At 33.4% G+C, this 21,358-nt stretch overlaps 1 protein-coding gene across 1 annotated transcript in view; it reads right to left on the bottom strand.

Annotated features, from left to right (window-relative positions):
* The window catches only part of LOC130051201 (multidrug resistance-associated protein 1-like), a 30,175-nt gene extending 9,026 nt beyond the window's left edge, over positions 1 to 21,149 (bottom strand). Inside the window, exons 1-7 of the mRNA XM_056152650.1 lie at positions 20,963 to 21,149; positions 19,425 to 19,624; positions 12,286 to 12,412; positions 11,955 to 12,056; positions 11,176 to 11,322; positions 10,862 to 11,020; positions 8,831 to 8,997 (exon numbers count right to left, since the gene is read on the bottom strand). Coding sequence (XP_056008625.1) covers positions 8,831 to 8,997; positions 10,862 to 11,020; positions 11,176 to 11,322; positions 11,955 to 12,056; positions 12,286 to 12,412; positions 19,425 to 19,624; positions 20,963 to 21,115 — 1,055 coding nt within the window. The 5' untranslated portion in view covers positions 21,116 to 21,149. The remainder of the gene's footprint in view (positions 1 to 8,830; positions 8,998 to 10,861; positions 11,021 to 11,175; positions 11,323 to 11,954; positions 12,057 to 12,285; positions 12,413 to 19,424; positions 19,625 to 20,962) is intronic.
* Between the last annotated feature and the right edge of the window lie 209 nt (positions 21,150 to 21,358).

Genomic DNA, 21,358 nt, shown 5'->3' with positions numbered 1-21,358 from the left:
TGTATACCTGTCACTGTGTTAATTATATTGTATACCTGTCACTGTGTTAATTATATTGTATACCTGTCATAGTCCATCACTGTGTTAATTATATTGTATATCTGTCATAGTTCATTACTGTGTTAATTATATTGTATACCTGTCATAGTTCATCACTGTGTTAATTATATTGTATACATGTACCTGTCACTGTGCTAATTATATTGTATACCTGTCATAGTCCATCACTGTGTTAATTATATTGTATACCTGTCATAGTTCATCACTGTGTTAATTATATTGTATACCTGTCACTGTGTTAATTATATTGTATACCTGTCACTGTGTTAATTATATTGTATACCTGTCACTGTGTTAATTATATTGTATACCTGTCATAGTCCATCACTGTGTTAATTATATTGTATACCTGTCATAGTTCATCACTGTGTTAATTATATTGTATACCTGTCATAGTCCATCACTGTGTTAATTATATTGTATACATGTCATAGTCCATCACTGTGTTAATTATAGTGTATACCTGTCATAGTCCATCACTGTGTTAATTATATTGTATACCTGTCATAGTCCATCACTGTGTTAATTATATTGTATACCTGTCATAGTTCATCACTGTGTTAATTATATTGTATACCTGTCATAGTCCATCACTGTGTTAATTATATTGTATACCTGTCATAGTCCATCACTGTGTTAATTATATTGTATACCTGTCATAGTCCATCACTGTGTTAATTATATTGTATATCTGTCATAGTCCATCACTGTGTTAATAATATTGTATATCTGTCATAGTCCATCACTGTGTTAATTATATTGTATACCTGTCATAGTCCATCACTGTGTTAATTATATTGTATACATGTCATAGTCCATCACTGTGTTAATTATATTGTATACCTGTCATAGTCCATCACTGTGTTAATTATATTGTATACCTGTCATAGTCCATCACTGTGTTAATTATATTGTATACATGTCATAGTCCATCACTGTGTTAATTATATTGTATATCTGTCATAGTTCATCACTGTGTTAATTATATTGTATACCTGTCACTGTGTTAATTATATTGTATACCTGTCATAGTCCATCACTGTGTTAATTATATTGTATACCTGTCATAGTCCATGACTGTGTTAATTATATTGTATACCTGTCATAGTCCATCACTGTGTTAATTATATTGTATACATGTCATAGTCCATCACTGTGTTAATTATATTGTATACCTGTCATAGTCCATGACTGTGTTAATTATATTGTATACCTGTCATAGTCCATCACTGTGTTAATTATATTGTATATCTGTCATAGTCCATCACTGTGTTAATTATATTGTATACCTGTCACTGTGTTAATTATATTGTATACCTGTCATAGTCCATCACTGTGTTAATTATATTGTATACCTGTCATAGTCCATCACTGTGTTAATTATATTGTATACCTGTCATAGTCCATCACTGTGTTAATTATATTGTATATCTGTCATAGTTCATCACTGTTAATTATATTGTATACCTGTCATAGTCTATCACTGTGTTAATTATATTGTATATCTGTACCTGTCACTGTGTTAATTATATTGTATACATGTCATAGTTCATCACTGTGTTAATTATATTGTATATCTGTCATAGTCCATCACTGTGTTAATTATATTGTCTACATGTACCTGTCACTGTGTTAATTATATTGTATACATGTACCTGTCACTGTGTTAATTATATTGTATATCTGTCATAGTCCATCACTGTGTTAATTATATTGTATACATGTACCTGTCACTGTGTTAATTATATTGTATACATGTACCTGTCACTGTGTTAATTATATTGTATATCTGTCATAGTCCATCACTGTGTTAATTATATTGTATACCTGTCATAGTCCATCACTGTGTTAATTATATTGTATACCTGTTATAGTCCATCACTGTGTTAATTATATTGTATACATGTACCTGTCACTGTGTTAATTATATTGTATACATGTACCTGTCACTGTGTTAATTATATTGTATACATGTACCTGTCACTGTGTTAATTATATTGTATACATGTCATAGTTCATCACTGTGTTAATTATATTGTATACCTGTCATAGTTCATCACTGTGTTAATTATATTGTATACCTGTCATAGTCCATCACTGTGTTAATTATATTGTATACCTGTCATAGTTCATCACTGTGTTAATTATATTGTATACCTGTCATAGTCCATCACTGTGTTAATTATATTGTATATCTGTCATAGTCCATCACTGTGTTAATTATATTGTATATCTGTCATAGTCCATCACTGTGTTAATTATATTGTATACATGTACCTGTCACTGTGTTAATTATATTGTATACCTGTCATAGTCCATCACTGTGTTAATTATATTGTATATCTGTCATAGTTCATCACTGTGTTAATTATATTGTATACCTGTCACTGTGTTAATTATATTGTATACCTGTCATAGTCCATCACTGTGTTAATTATATTGTATACCTGTCATAGTCCATCACTGTGTTAATTATATTGTATACCTGTCATAGTTCATCACTGTGTTAATTATATTGTATACCTGTCATAGTCTATCACTGTGTTAATTATATTGTATATCTGTCATAGTCCATCACTGTGTTAATTATATTGTATACATGTACCTGTCACTGTGTTAATTATATTGTATACCTGTCATAGTCCATCACTGTGTTAATTATATTGTATATCTGTCATAGTTCATCACTGTGTTAATTATATTGTATACCTGTCACTGTGTTAATTATATTGTATACCTGTCATAGTCCATCACTGTGTTAATTATATTGTATACCTGTCATAGTCCATCACTGTGTTAATTATATTGTATACATGTCATAGTCCATCACTGTGTTAATTATATTGTATACCTGTCATAGTCCATGACTGTGTTAATTATATTGTATACCTGTCATAGTCCATCACTGTGTTAATTATATTGTATATCTGTCATAGTCCATCACTGTGTTAATTATATTGTATACCTGTCACTGTGTTAATTATATTGTATACCTGTCATAGTCCATCACTGTGTTAATTATATTGTATACCTGTCATAGTCCATCACTGTGTTAATTATATTGTATACCTGTCATAGTCCATCACTGTGTTAATTATATTGTATATCTGTCATAGTTCATCACTGTGTTAATTATATTGTATACCTGTCATAGTCTATCACTGTGTTAATTATATTGTATATCTGTACCTGTCACTGTGTTAATTATATTGTATACATGTCATAGTTCATCACTGTGTTAATTATATTGTATATCTGTCATAGTCCATCACTGTGTTAATTATATTGTATACATGTACCTGTCACTGTGTTAATTATATTGTATACATGTACCTGTCACTGTGTTAATTATATTGTATATCTGTCATAGTCCATCACTGTGTTAATTATATTGTATATCTGTCATAGTCCATCACTGTGTTAATTATGTTGTATACATGTACCTGTCACTGTGTTAATTATATTGTATACATGTACCTGTCACTGTGTTAATTATATTGTATATCTGTCATAGTCCATCACTGTGTTAATTATATTGTATACCTGTCATAGTCCATCACTGTGTTAATTATATTGTATACCTGTTATAGTCCATCACTGTGTTAATTATATTGTATACATGTACCTGTCACTGTGTTAATTATATTGTATACATGTACCTGTCACTGTGTTAATTATATTGTATACATGTCATAGTTCATCACTGTGTTAATTATATTGTATACCTGTCATAGTTCATCACTGTGTTAATTATATTGTATACCTGTCATAGTCCATCACTGTGTTAATTATATTGTATACCTGTCATAGTTCATCACTGTGTTAATTATATTGTATACCTGTCATAGTCCATCACTGTGTTAATTATATTGTATACCTGTTATAGTCCATCACTGTGTTAATTATATTGTATACATGTACCTGTCACTGTGTTAATTATATTGTATACATGTACCTGTCACTGTGTTAATTATATTGTATATCTGTACCTGTCACTGTGTTAATTATATTGTATACATGTCATAGTTCATCACTGTGTTAATTATATTGTATATCTGTCATAGTCCATCACTGTGTTAATTATATTGTATACATGTACCTGTCACTGTGTTAATTATATTGTATACATGTACCTGTCACTGTGTTAATTATATTGTATATCTGTCATAGTCCATCACTGTGTTAATTATATTGTATACATGTACCTGTCACTGTGTTAATTATATTGTATACATGTACCTGTCACTGTGTTAATTATATTGTATATCTGTCATAGTCCATCACTGTGTTAATTATATTGTATACCTGTCATAGTCCATCACTGTGTTAATTATATTGTATACCTGTTATAGTCCATCACTGTGTTAATTATATTGTATACATGTACCTGTCACTGTGTTAATTATATTGTATACATGTACCTGTCACTGTGTTAATTATATTGTATACATGTACCTGTCACTGTGTTAATTATATTGTATACATGTCATAGTTCATCACTGTGTTAATTATATTGTATACCTGTCATAGTTCATCACTGTGTTAATTATATTGTATACCTGTCATAGTCCATCACTGTGTTAATTATATTGTATACCTGTCATAGTTCATCACTGTGTTAATTATATTGTATACCTGTCATAGTCCATCACTGTGTTAATTATATTGTATATCTGTCATAGTCCATCACTGTGTTAATTATATTGTATATCTGTCATAGTCCATCACTGTGTTAATTATATTGTATACATGTACCTGTCACTGTGTTAATTATATTGTATACCTGTCATAGTCCATCACTGTGTTAATTATATTGTATATCTGTCATAGTTCATCACTGTGTTAATTATATTGTATACCTGTCACTGTGTTAATTATATTGTATACCTGTCATAGTCCATCACTGTGTTAATTATATTGTATACCTGTCATAGTCCATCACTGTGTTAATTATATTGTATACCTGTCATAGTTCATCACTGTGTTAATTATATTGTATACCTGTCATAGTCCATCACTGTGTTAATTATATTGTATATCTGTCATAGTCCATCACTGTGTTAATTATATTGTATACATGTACCTGTCACTGTGTTAATTATATTGTATACCTGTCATAGTCCATCACTGTGTTAATTATATTGTATATCTGTCATAGTTCATCACTGTGTTAATTATATTGTATACCTGTCACTGTGTTAATTATATTGTATACCTGTCATAGTCCATCACTGTGTTAATTATATTGTATACCTGTCATAGTCCATCACTGTGTTAATTATATTGTATACATGTCATAGTCCATCACTGTGTTAATTATATTGTATACCTGTCATAGTCCATGACTGTGTTAATTATATTGTATACCTGTCATAGTCCATCACTGTGTTAATTATATTGTATATCTGTCATAGTCCATCACTGTGTTAATTATATTGTATACCTGTCACTGTGTTAATTATGTTGTATACCTGTCATAGTCCATCACTGTGTTAATTATATTGTATACCTGTCATAGTCCATCACTGTGTTAATTATATTGTATACCTGTCATAGTCCATCACTGTGTTAATTATATTGTATATCTGTCATAGTTCATCACTGTGTTAATTATATTGTATACCTGTCATAGTCTATCACTGTGTTAATTATATTGTATATCTGTACCTGTCACTGTGTTAATTATATTGTATACATGTCATAGTTCATCACTGTGTTAATTATATTGTATATCTGTCATAGTCCATCACTGTGTTAATTATATTGTATACATGTACCTGTCACTGTGTTAATTATATTGTATACATGTACCTGTCACTGTGTTAATTATATTGTATATCTGTCATAGTCCATCACTGTGTTAATTATATTGTATATCTGTCATAGTCCATCACTGTGTTAATTATGTTGTATACATGTACCTGTCACTGTGTTAATTATATTGTATACATGTACCTGTCACTGTGTTAATTATATTGTATATCTGTCATAGTCCATCACTGTGTTAATTATATTGTATACCTGTCATAGTCCATCACTGTGTTAATTATATTGTATACCTGTTATAGTCCATCACTGTGTTAATTATATTGTATACATGTACCTGTCACTGTGTTAATTATATTGTATACATGTACCTGTCACTGTGTTAATTATATTGTATACATGTCATAGTTCATCACTGTGTTAATTATATTGTATACCTGTCATAGTTCATCACTGTGTTAATTATATTGTATACCTGTCATAGTCCATCACTGTGTTAATTATATTGTATACCTGTCATAGTTCATCACTGTGTTAATTATATTGTATACCTGTCATAGTCCATCACTGTGTTAATTATATTGTATATCTGTCATAGTCCATCACTGTGTTAATTATATTGTATACATGTACCTGTCACTGTGTTAATTATATTGTATACCTGTCATAGTCCATCACTGTGTTAATTATATTGTATATCTGTCATAGTCCATCACTGTGTTAATTATATTGTATACATGTCATAGTCCATCACTGTGTTAATTATATTGTATACCTGTCATAGTCCATCACTGTGTTAATTATATTGTATACCTGTCACTGTGTTAATTATATTGTATACATGTCATAGTCCATCACTGTGTTAATTATATTGTATACCTGTCATAGTCCATCACTGTGTTAATTATATTGTATACCTGTCACTGTGTTAATTATATTGTATACCTGTCACTGTGTTAATTATATTGTATACCTGTCATAGTCCATCACTGTGTTAATTATATTGTATATCTGTCATAGTTCATCACTGTGTTAATTATATTGTATACCTGTCATAGTTCATCACTGTGTTAATTATATTGTATACCTGTCATAGTCCATCACTGTGTTAATTATATTGTATACATGTACCTGTCACTGTGTTAATTATATTGTATACATGTCATAGTTCATCACTGTGTTAATTATATTGTATACCTGTCATAGTCCATCACTGTGTTAATTATATTGTATACCTGTCATAGTCCATCACTGTGTTAATTATATTGTATACCTGTCATAGTTCATCACTGTGTTAATTATATTGTATACCTGTCATAGTCCATCACTGTGTTAATTATATTGTATACATGTCATAGTCCATCACTGTGTTAATTATATTGTATACCTGTCATAGTCCATCACTGTATTAATTATATTGTATACCTGTCACTGTGTTAATTATATTGTATACATGTCATAGTCCATCACTGTGTTAATTATATTGTATACCTGTCATAGTCCATCACTGTGTTAATTATATTGTATATATGTCATAGTTCATCACTGTGTTAATTATAGTGTATACCTGTCATAGTCCATCACTGTGTTAATTATATTGTATATCTGTCATAGTTCATCATTGTGTTAATTATATTGTATACCTGTCATAGTCCATCACTGTGTTAATTATATTGTATACCTGTCACTGTGTTAATTATATTGTATACATGTACCTGTAACTGTGTTAATTATATTGTATACTTGTCATAGTTCATCACTGTGTTAATTATATTGTATATATGTCATAGTTCATCACTGTGTTAATTATATTGTATACCTGTCATAGTCCATCACTGTGTTAATTATATTGTATACCTGTCATAGTCCATCACTGTGTTAATTATATTGTATACCTGTCACTGTGTTAATTATATTGTATACCTGTCACTGTGTTAATTATATTGTATACCTGTCATAGTCCATCACTGTGTTAATTATATTGTATATCTGTCATAGTCCATCACTGTGTTAAGTATATTGTATACATGTCATAGTCCATCACTGTGTTAATTATATTGTATATCTGTCATAGTCCATCACTGTGTTAATTATATTGTATACCTGTCATAGTCCTTCTCTGTGTTAATTATATTGTATACCTGTCATAATCCATCACTGTGTTAATTATATTGTATACCTGTCATAGTCCATCACTGTGTTAATTATATTGTATACCTGTCATAGTCCATCACTGTGTTAATTATATTGTATACCTGTCATAGTCCATCACTGTGTTAATTATATTGTATACCTGTCATAGTCCATCACTGTGTTAATTATATTGTATACCTGTCATAGTTCATCACTGTGTTAATTATATTGTATACCTGTCATAGTTCATCACTGTGTTAATTATATTGTATACATGTACCTGTCACTGTGTTAATTATATTGTATACCTGTCATAGTTCATCACTGTGTTTATTATATTGTATATCTGTCACTGTGTTAATTATATTGTATACCTGTCACTGTGTTAATTATATTGTATACCTGTCACTGTGTTAATTATATTGTATACCTGTCATAGTCCATCACTGTGTTAATTATATTGTATATCTGTCATAGTCCATCACTGTGTTAAGTCTGTGTGCAATGGTCAGCACTGTGCATTCTCGGAACTCCTCGCGTATTGTCCTCTGTATCAGATCATCTGTCTCCAAATCAACAGCTGCCGTTGCTTCATCCAGAATTAAAATCTTTGTTTTACTAAGTACAGACCTTACCAAACAAACTAACTGCTTTTGACCCACACTGAAAATGCAATAACATTTTAAGAGATATTTCTGGAATGATGTATAAGGTTTTTCTTAAGTTGTGGGATACCGACAATCTTATTTATTGTCCTCCCCTTTTCGAGCACTTTTACACGTAGGTGAATGGCAGTTTCCGTTTTCAGTTCAGTATCAACAGATCTCTTATTAAACAATAACAGGGCAGAAAAAACAAAACATCATAGTACCTGAGATTTTCTCCCCTTTCCCCGCACTCTGAGTCTAAACCAGTAGAGAGAGATTGAACGTATGATTTCAGATGAGCATGATCTAAGGCATTCCAGATCTCTTCATCCGTGTACTCATCCATAGGGTCAACGTTCATCCTCAGGGTACCAGAAAACAACACAGGGTCCTAACAAATATACTCAAACCTAAAACAAATGTGTACCAGTTCCCCCTCTGTTTCTCATTATTTTCTTATTAATGTTCACTCATATATCCAGTATAAAATTATGGATATTGATTTTACACAATTACAACATGTTAAGAAAGTCAATTCATGATTTCATTTCACCTCTGAGGTTGATCTGGGGTTCTTCGTAGGTGCAATAATATTACGAATTTAGCGATATCAACACACTACAATTCCTTATTTATTCTTCTACACTGAATGGCCAAAAGTATTGCAACAAACATGGCCGACGTCGTCTCCGTAAACGTCGTCTCGGTATTTATATTCTATTTTAATTAGGATAGATAACGTGTTGGAACATAAAATCCTGGGTAAACATTTACGTGGGTATGATTGTTGAGAGGAACCGTGAATAATTACGGAACAGCAGACGATTTCCGGTATTGTAACGAATGTAAATAATGTCAAAGAAAAAACAAGAGTTATCATCAGATGTTAAAGAATTAATCGTAGATTTAAACTTAAGGGGATTGAATAACAACAAAATCAGCGAAACAATAGGAATACATCGAAGTACTGTTGGGAGAATTTTAAAGAAATTTAATGAATCGGGAAGTGTAAAAAACAACCGGAGAAGTGGCAGGCCAAGACTGACTGATGACAGGGGCGATCGTAAAATTTTCAGACTGGTAAAAACGAATAGGAGACAATATCTACGTGATATTACAACATCTTTTAACAACACAGTGTCTGTAAAAGTATCAAATAGAACTGTTCGCCGTAGATTAAAACAGGAAGGCTATAGAAGGGGGAAAATTCAGAAGACTCTGACCATCAGTAAAGTGAATCGACAACGGCGAATTTTGTGGTGTAGAAATAAGAGACACTGGATAAATGAACAGTGGCAGAAAGTTATATTTTCTGATGAAACACAGGTGGTAATTGGACAGAATAACTCTGTTAGTTTATGGAGAAAGGCCTCGGAAAAGTGGAAACCATACTGCATGAATCAGCGTAAATCGCCAGTCAAAGTAAGTTTCATGTTTTGGGGATGTATAACTTACGATGGAATTGGTATAATCGTGCCTGTTGATGGTAATTTGAACTCACTCAAGTATACAGAATTACTTGATACTCATCTTTGGCCAGTAGTTGCAAAAGTTTTTGGAAATAGACCTTTTATATTCCAAGATGACAATGCTACCCCCCATTCGTCAAGACAGACATCTGCATGGAAACAGGAAAATGGAATTCAGAAATTTACTTGGCCCGCACAATCCCCAGATCTGAACATTATAGAAAATGTCTGGCGTTGCATTAAAATTAAACTCAATCGAGAGATAGATCAGATCAAAAGTAAACAAGACTTAATTGCTACAGTGACCAGGATATGGAATGGCCTATCTCAAGTATATATACAAAGCCTGTATGCATCAATTCCGACAAGATTACGCCAAGTGATAATACAGAAAGGTTATGCCACTAAATACTAACAAACAAAAGTAAGTACAATAATTATTTATTGTTATAATTGGTTTCGAAATATGCCTACTCAACTGATCAAGCAATGACGTCGGCCATGTTTGTTGCAATACTTTTGGCCACTTAGTGTAGATCAAATACAAATACAAATTCATGAAATTGTTATTTCTCTTCAGATGTATTGTTAGGACCATACGGTTAATAATATTAATGTGGTTTGTTATACAATTCTTCAGATATAGTTTTGGAACTATATGATTTACAATTCCATTTCTATGCGATATTTCAGATTTCAACACCCGATATCATTGCTACCGATACGTTTTCCTTAATCACAATGACCAATACTAATCGGTCTTATAAATTCTATATACATACATACCTGGGGTAAAATAGTCAGGTTAGACCTACAATCATGAAGACCAAGATCTGTTAACCTTTCTCCATCAATCTCAATGTCCCCAGAGACTGGTTCTATCAAGCGGAACAGAGACAGAGTCAAGGAAGATTTACCTGCCCCTGTTCTCCCCACAATGCCAACCTAAACCCAAATGGTAACATTTCTCAAAATCAAAGAATAGCACGTAATGTTTATGTGAAAACAAATATCTAAGAACCGTGCAACAATGCTAAATTAGTAATCTCACGATTTAAATAATTTTGCCAGCTGAGTTTTTAAATGACCATTTATTTTACCTTTTCTCCTGGTTTGACGGTAACATTGATATTTCTCAGTACCAAGTCTAGCTGGGATCTGTATCTTGTAGAGTAAGAGGACAGAGTGACCTGACCTTGACCTGGCCAGTTTTCGGAAGGTCGGTGATCAATATTAATTAGATCAGCCTAAAGCAAAAAGATTTTTTTGAGCGCAAAAACATATAAATGAGTATGTCAGATATCGATGATTCTTTCAGAGTTGTGCCAGTATTTGCCCTTTTCTAACCCATAAGGAGGTCATATGACAACATATACTGCTTTTTCTGCGAATTGGAAATTTTACGAGACTTTAAGGAGAGATTATCTTTAAAGTTATCAAATAATGGAAATCGTGAAAATCTTATAAAGGTTTTGAGTCCTAAATCATTAATTACACTATATTTTCAAGTGAGACAAAATCTTCTGAAAAAGAAAAGAGATCATTAATACCCATGGATTAGGAAAAGAACCGAATTACATGTAGAGAACTTAGAATTACAAGCCGAATATTCCTGCGTGCTTTCATTGCACAATACAAACATGGTAGATATTTTATATATCTATACATTTTTTGATTCGAGTTGTTTCTATCATAAGTATATGTTTTGATCTCAAGTTTGAATTTGCACTTGCATGTAATAGGTTTTTATCAAACACCACTAACAACGATACAACAAATATTCGTTAATGACTAAATGTTAGTGGATGTCCATGATAATACGTAGTTAATCATGTACATTTAGTATAGAGTAAATGAGGCATCTTTTATAGTCCCTTACCTCCGATTTTTTCTCTGTGTACTCAGCAATCCGTTCCACCGATACAGCATTAGTCTCTACCACAGTCAGCACGTATACCAACCAATTCATCATGATTATTATCTTGCAAAAGTGCAACACAGTAATTGTAAATCGAAAGTCTAGTGCTATAGATCATGCATATTAATAGAGGGACGTATGGTAATTCATAACGATGAACAGTCTAATTTTCTTATTTAAGTCTATTCAAGTAAATATTGAAACACATGTAACTACCTCTGATTCACAAAACTTTTTATCATATAGATCACCACATGAAAGAGTGAAATGAGAAAACTTTTCTTTGACTTACATTTAGAGAGTAGGTAACTGAGAGTCCAGCCGTTCCGGCACCAATGCTATCTTTGGTACCTACTGCAACCAGGCAGGCCGCTAAAATGACCAAACAGCCCAGCAAATTCACGTGTACACTTCTCCAGCTGTTAATGTCAATGAAATTCATCAAGACATATCATGGAAACAATGAAGAGTATTTCATAGCCTTATTTAGTTTTATGATTTTCATTTTTTTTTAAATATAGAAAGTGAATGATGATTAGATATCTATGATTGTGGAATACTGTAAACCAACTTTGATTTGCGTGCGAGGAAATTTTGCGAGATTAACGAAACAGTCTTTCAATATCTGTCATATGTAATGAAAAGGCTCGATCACGAAAATACTCGTCGCGAACCAGTTTATCACAGGTGAATCGAGAAATAAAGTAGCCGCGAATAAAAGTTGGTTTACCGTATTCTCTACAGTTTTTGTTAATTTCGACATTTTAGAGGATGTCTTGATTTAATTTTTGGGTAAAATTCTTAGTCAAAATACTTACAAATTTTGAATTTTAATTTAGAATTGGTTATATATTATGTCTTTATATGTGTTTATTGATTTGCCTTTTTTGCACACACTAAAATGAAATCCTTGGTGAAACAGTAATTCTTGTATCCTGAAAAGGACATCCTTTACTTCGGGATGTTCTATTACATATATGATAAAAAGGTGAAGATAACGTATAGTGATCAATTTCATAATTCATATAAGGAATACAAAGTAGAGTGTTGGGGATACACGGATAGCTAGATATATCAGAGGTGGGATCAGGTGCTTAGGAAGAGTAGCACCCTCTGTCAACCGGTCAAACCCGCTATAAGTCCTATATCTTAATTAAGCAAGCAGAGTAATTAGTAGTCAAATTCCGTGTGTCAAGAACGGCTGAACAATTGGTATGAAACATGTCAGACAGTATTTTACCCATTGAGAGGTTGTATTGGCAATCTAGTTCGTTATAACGACCATATGATTGGTGAAATGCTGACTTTAAATGATATCTAAGCTTTTAACGTTGTATTTGTTTGTAAGACTCATTATTACAACTGTATTTTAAATGCATGTGACATTAATTCCACATTTGGTAATCGTATTTATACTGCAATAAGTTAATTCTTCAAAATTTTGATTCAGTTTTACACACATTTAATATCCCAGTAATGGGATAGATGAATATTTCTTACCGTACCTATTTTGGATTTCTACACTTCACAAAAATCCTTATAAAGACACATTGCTAGATCAAGTAAATGTTTTATCATGCGCCACTATCTTTGCTCCTCACGAAAATATCAAGGAGAAACTCAAAACGTACTGTGCCACAACTTATTCCAGAAGTGGTGTAAATCAAATGTGGATCCAAAGCGTCCTCCACATCTGTTTTATACTTAGATACCATCTTGGAAATAAATATTAACGACAACCTAACAACTGAACTCTATGACAAACGGGATGATGTCAGCTTCTCCATCGTCAACTTGCAATATTTATGTAGCAATATTCCAATATCACCTGCATGTGGTGTTTATATCTCTGAACTGATTTGATACACAAGAGCTTCTTATGCGCACGATCAGTTTTTAAATCGAGGCAGGCTACTTACAAATATATCGATGTTACAGGAGCTTCAACAGTCTCGTTTCAAGTCAGCATTTTGTAAATTCTATCTATTTGCCAATGCAACTTATCATTGGGTCCAATGCTGTCTGACGTTTTCATACCGATTGTTGGACCGTTCTTGGCACACTGCTTTTGCCTACAGATTCCACCGTTTATTTCATCAAGGTATAGGACCCACGACGGGTGTGACCGGTCGACAGGGGATGCTTTTTCATCACAGGTTTCTGATCCCATCTCTGGGTCCGTGTTAGCCGAAATCTTTATTTTGGATTCCATTTAGGAGTTATGAGATTGATCAGTGTTCGTTACCTTCACCTTTCATTTAATATGTTTGTCGTAAGCTGTTTTCTGTTTCACGTTTATCAGTTTGACTATTCATAATACTATACTGTGGAAAATATTTCTTCAGTAATATGCAAAGATCCACATGTGATGTAGGTTTGAGGTCAAGCATGAGTCAACTTGAAGGTGATCACAGTACAGTTTTAAAATATTTATGAAGGAATACTTTTATGGAAAATTGGTATTCTATCTTCAACGTGAGTACCAGAAAGGGGCAATTTGTTAAATTGAAATTTAAGCATTCTCATGACTTGTACATTCAAGTAGACCGCGATTTTCGTTGGTTTCAAATTTGTGGGATAGGAGTACCTACGAAATCCACGAAAATTAAGCATTCACAAAATGAAATGATTCAACAGTAATCAAAATGTTATATCAATGACCTCAAGTAGTGTAGATTAAGGTTTTCTGAAGCTATACAAAATTGTTACTTCCCTTAATCAAGAGAAGATCATAATAGGGATTGGAATTTCATATAAAGATGGTTAAGAAAATTGGGTGTTATATTTTCTCTACGTATTGAAAAAAATCATAAATCTACAAACAACCAGGGTAGTTTAAAATCAGCGTTGTACAATCAAGGGAAAAATCCATGGGTTCAAGGTCAGACTCTGCTTGATTTTAGGAATGTGTTAGCGCTATGACATGGCAGCTTCACCTCTGACGATTTTACGTGATTTCTCATTTATTGCTACAGTTACATTTTAAAAATTTATTGAGCTTTTAGGTAATAACTTATTAAAGCCAACAAATGAAACTTTTCTCTCAAATCCCTTGTATTTTAATTGAAAGTTTTAGTAAATGGTTTTAATTCTTATGTTCACTGATACGTGACTTTACTGCGACTTTTAATAGTACAAATTAACTTTCTCCTGTATTTGCATTGTATTAATAAGTCGCTCCTGGTATATTACTGCGACATTTACTAGTACAAAATATCTTTCTTTTGTTTTTGCATTGTATTGAAAAATCGCTGAAGGTATTTTCGTACACAACTAGATATATAATTGCCATACGATGCGTTTTACAAGACCAAGTATCGTTGGAGTGACAGGTCGTACGAAAAATCCTTGTGTGAGAAGAGGGACAAAGGGTAGTCGAAGGTTCATCAGACATATCCACACAGTCTGGTTTATATCACGGGTGATATACTCAACAATCCCTTATCTCCCGTTAAAGTTACTGATGAACCATGTGAATCTATCCCATGTGCTTGATTGGAAAAGTTAAATTTATGTCATGATAATTCGACGAATGCAATAAATTCTATCGTTTCGGTACATCATCCTGTTTATCGTGAATCATGCAAATATGTGAACAATGCAAACCTTATTTCAGTTTAACTAGGACAACCTGCAAAGTCTGCAAAAAATATTAGTTTATATACTTTGAATGCCCGATCAGTGAAAAATAAATCACTAGCGCTTTGTTATCACATAATATCAAACGGCATCGATGCCTTGGCGTTAACTGTAACATGGCTCGGAAGTGACACAGACAACATAGTGATATAGGATAACTCGTTCCAGATGGTTATGATATACTCTACGTACCCAGAAAGAACCCTTAAGGTGGTAGTGTAACATTCATTTACCAAAAAAAATCTTAGTTCCACTCAATTAGTTAGATGATTCGTTCCATAATTTTGAGCACATGGAATGCACGGTGTTTACACACAACTTGAAATATGAAAGGTGAAGATAATGATCAATCTCATAATTCCTACAAGCAATACAAAATAGATAGTTGGGCAAACACGGACCCCTGACAGATCAGAGGTGGGATCAGGTGCTTAGGAGGAGTAAACATCCCCCTGTCGATATCTAATATGCATTGTCTATCGGCCAACATCACAACAGCTTTCTGAATTGTTCAATGAATGGTCGCACTATGTAAGTCGCCATGTTGTTTCATCGGGCGAACCCATTATCACAGGTGACATGAATTTCCATCTTCAAATGGTTAACTGATCCTTCTAATGTACACAGACATATACTGGACGTATTTATTACCAGAGATGGCAGCACAATCCTGAATTTAGCTCCAACCGTTGATAATCAACTCATATGTGACACAAAAGGCGTTTCATTTTGTTATCATAAAGGCATTCATTCCATCCTCAAAGTACAAAAACCTACAAAACGACGGAAGTCTTCTTCTTTTCGCAAAATACACAAAATTGAACCCGACAAGTTTTGCCTGGACATCTAGTCCCAGTTATCAAAAAGGAAGAGCGATATTCCAATCGAAGGCATGGGTGGCCTTTACAATAAGAGTATCCGTGATGTGATAAATGACTACGCATCATTGCAAGGAAGAAATGCGATCGTTAGACATAATACGCAGTGGTTTACAGAGGAACTTCATATGCTAAAACGAACTAAGCGAAAAACAGAACGTACATGGCGACAGACACGTTTAACTATCCACCATCAAATATATAAGGACTCAGTTCGAACATACAGCAAATCCTTGACTCAGTGTAAAAAGGAATATTATTCACACAAAATAACCGAGTGTGACAGTGGTTCTAAGAAGTTCTATTGTCTGACGAATCGGCTCATGGATAACACGTCCGAACCCATTTTACCTTCATCTTCTGAAGGAAATGATTTATCGGAAAACTTTGTTAAATATTTTCATGGAAAAATAAGCAATATCCATTTATCAGTTTGCAAATCTATTTTTTTTTGGGACAATGACGCAATAGATCCTTTTTGCTCTGATATTCCATTTGATGGTGAACACCTCACGAAATCTGCACCTGCAACTACAGGAGAAATTAGAAAACTGCATATAAACCCAGCAGCCAAATCTTGTGAATTGGACCCAGTTCCTGCGCATCTATTGAAATAATGCATTGGGAGTTTCTTGTCATCCATCTCTTCAATCATAAACAAGTCGCTGTTGGAATCCATTCTTCTTAGTTACTTTAAGTAGTCAACCGTTCGACCGGTACTGAAAAAGCCAGCGCTTGACAAAGACATTTTCAAAAAACAATAGCCCTGTGTCAAATCTCTTGTTCGTTTCGAAGATTTTTGAAAAGGTTATTGTAAAACGAGTAGAATCTTATCTGGAGATGCATCAACTGCATGACAATTTTCAGTCCGCATACAGAACGGAACACTCTACAGAAACTGCACTAATGAAGGAACATAAAGACATCGTATGTGCATTTGACAGTAGCAGTTGCGCTATCCTTGTATTCCTCGACCTCTCTGCGGCTTTCGATGTCTTTGACCACAATATCCTATTGCAACGTATGGACAACATGTTTGGTATCACTGGATCTGCGTTGAAATGGATTAAATCCTATTTTAGTGATATATATCAACGTGTTGTCATTGGTTCATCGTTGTCCGATGCTTGTCCCCTTGAATGTGGTGTACCGCAAGGCTCGGTCCTGGGTCCGACAATCTATTGTATTTTTTCAAAAACCCTTAGGGGAAGTGTGCAGACTTCATGATATGACGAATCATATATACGCCGATGACACCCAGATATATATCATTGTTGAACTGGTGACAATCCGACCGATATGTCTCAAAGACTCTACCTTGTTTATCGGACATACGTATGTGGGTGAGTATCAATCTCCTCAAACTCAATGAAGATAAAACTGAAATTGTAGGTTTTGCACCAAAACACAGTTTTAATTATATGAGCAGTTTTGATCTTGAATTTGGTGACTGTGTTGTAAGAGATTCGTCTTTCTGAAAAAAATTAGGCGTATTCTTTGACAAATCCCTTACAGTGAAAAAACACTGTATCTCTCTTTCCCGCTCAGCATATGTGAACATTCGCAGAATTGACTGTATCCGTCTATTTATGAATGATGAAGCATGTAAAAATCTAGTAATCTAGTTAGTTACATCCAGATTAGATTATGGAAATGCATTCCTTTATGTTGTTCATTCTCAACACACCAACAAACGTCAGAGGGCACAAAACACAGCTGCAAGATTAATAGCACGCTCAACTCCTGTTCTAAGATCTTCACTGGCTCCCAGTTGAATACATACCAGTAATTCAATATAAGATCCTTCTTCATGCTTTCAAATATCTCAACAACCTATCTCCAGTTTATATAAAGGATATCCTTGCAGTTTATAATCCCACACGATCACTAAGATCCGAATCTCTGCATCTTCTCCAGGTACCTCGGACACGTACGAAAACATATGGGAATCGACGTTTGGATAAGGCCGCATCGAGTCTCTGAAACTGGCTGCCTTTTAAACTCAAACATTGTACTTCACTTTCTAGTTTTAAAGCGGACCTCAAAACGCATCATTTTAGATTAGCTTTTAATTTGTGATTATTATTTTTTTACATACTTAGTGCCCTTACATTACAGCTCTTAAAGTGCTGTTACATTTTTATGGAAAAACCTACCTTCAGTTGCTATTTGAACTGTAGTTTGTTATTATACTTATGTCCTTTCTATGTATTTAATTATTCCTAGGGGTTGTTTTAAATGATTTTATATGTTATGAGGGTAATTATATCATTAAATTAGGCGCCACATATTAATAATGATAATTATGCATTTTAATTCAGACACTGTGAAAATTTTATTCACATATATGTGCACATCGATTTGATATTATCTTTTCTCTCACATTTGTAAAGCGCTTTAGAGAACTAATGTTGATAGGATGCTATATACATGTATATCGTTTAATTACAATTACAATTATATAACTTGACTTATAAAACGTATCAGCAAACATACCTATTCCATTAATGTTGTTTTACTATAATCTGATATCTTTCATGATCAGTGGGATAATATCTAGTAAATAATATGAATGAAAAGGACAAGTATATTGCATTGTAAAGCACTATAACCCATGAGCCTCATATATATTGAGATTCTATAGCATTTCATACTATATTTCTTCTACGTGTAAACTCCAAAGATTTGATTTCTGATACAGATTTTTGATATTTGTATATAAGTGTGCAAAGTAACATAAAACTATCTTCATAAGTGAATACTTTCACTTTACATACATGTATCTATATGAGTGTGCTATTCTCAGAGATATGGTAAAAGTCCAAAGACTTATGTCATGCAATCTTCCGTAAGAAGGAATATTTCAAAATGTTATAAGAAAACTAGTAAAAATTGAATAAAACGAATACTCAACCCATTGATGGCAATATCAGCCCAGTCAGCCCGATGAAAGTCATCCACTTTCTTCTGCATCACAATCATAAATTGGTTCTCCTTGTCAAATGCCCTGATAACACTAGCACCAGCCAAGGTCTCACTAAAATAACTGTAGATTGGGGATGTATTGATTGAGATTATTCTCCTCAATTGCCTGCATGCTGGCAGATAGAAACTCTGTATGCAATAAAAAAGTAGATAATGGTTTCTGCAGATAAATTCACACATAGATACAAATCTCAAATTAATTCAGTAAAAAAATGTTTAATATGGCATCTTATTTCAACCCCTGATATTGACCTAGACTTGACTTTATGCCTACACGAATAAGTGGATGTGCGTTTTGTATATTTTAAAATATAATGACATATATATTAACTGTGGATCGTTATTTTGTTTGCTTAGTGATGGTGTCAAAGCAGAATATTTCCTCCATATCGAGACGTCACCAGTCTTCGGTGATGTGCCGCAAATATGAAAGCTACACTGCATGTTAAGAAAAAAGTGAAATTTAGACAGTGTTCGCACCGACTTTCACGTCTAATGATAAACACTTTCATTACGATTCAGACATGTCCCTACAGTGGAGTTTGAATGTGTAACTTCTTTGATTTCAGTTCTCTGGCATCGAAACGTAAAGGAAAAGATACATACACACACCAATAAATGTTTTAACTTAGGTTTGTTGAACACTTGACTTACACAGAAAACATCTACAAGGTTATCAACATCAATTACGTTCATTCAGAATGTCACTATCTTTGTTCAGGTTCACTTACTCAATGACCTGATGAGGAAAGGTTATGTAGAAATGGAGCTTAATCATATAATTTGGGGAATTTCATAGTAGTTTGATTCCGTCCAAATTGGAAGCAAACTATGCGTGACTGAGTCAGATTAAACCAAGGGGTTCTATTTTTACATTTTAAAGAAATTTACACGTCTTCTTTTCCAGTGCAGAACTGAGCTTGGTTTGCGTATGATCAGTTTTTAAATCGAGGCAAGCTAATGACAAACAATTTGATAATGCAGGGGTTTCAACAAAGTAAGCATTTCACAAATTCCATGGTGTATAATGATCTAGTTTGCCAATAAAGCCTAACATTTGGTGAAATGCTGTCTGACGTGTTTCATACAGATTGTTTGGCCGTTCTTGGCACACTGATTTTGACTATGGATAACTCCGTTTACCTGATCAAGATATAGGGCTCACGGCGGGTGTGACCGGTCGACTGGGGATGTTTACTCTTCCTAGGCACCTGATCCCACCTCTGGTATATCCAGCGGTCCGCGTTTGCCCAACTTTCTATTTTGTATTGCTTATAGGAGTTATGAGATTGATCACTGTTTTTTATCTTCCCCTTTCATGCATACGATGAAACGTTTACGCTATGGACATAAAATTTCGACACAGAGGTCTTAATTCTATATGAAATAACAATGAATGTTCCTTTAACCAACGAACCAGAATTGTCATCTTCCCTAAATATACGCCGTATTTAGAAACAGTAGTACCATTATAAAGTAGTATATCATGCCGAGTGGGATAACAGCCAGCAGGAACCAGGAGGAGCTGTATGTAATGGCAGCCATAACTCCTACAATTGATGTTATACTGAAAAGGAGTTCCTCCAAACCAAGCGGTAATGTGGTGTCCACTACTTCCATATCCTGAGAGAAACGGTTAATGATCCGACCCGATGGAGTTGTGTCGAAGAAGCTGATTGGGCAGCACAGAGTTGTGTGCAACAGGTTAGCATGTATTGTACGAGATGCATCGATTGTTCTTAGTAAACAAACGATTCCATATAACACCATAAAGGTTACTGAAAATAGAGGGAACTATTCTTTACATTTACAGTATTACATATTAACCTGCTATTCTAAAGGAATAGCATAAAACGTTTGCTA

The sequence above is a fragment of the Ostrea edulis genome, chromosome 1 (genome assembly GCF_947568905.1).
Source record: "Ostrea edulis chromosome 1, xbOstEdul1.1, whole genome shotgun sequence".
Lineage (NCBI taxonomy): Eukaryota > Metazoa > Mollusca > Bivalvia > Ostreida > Ostreidae > Ostrea > Ostrea edulis.
This window is presented reverse-complemented; position numbering and strand designations above follow the sequence as displayed.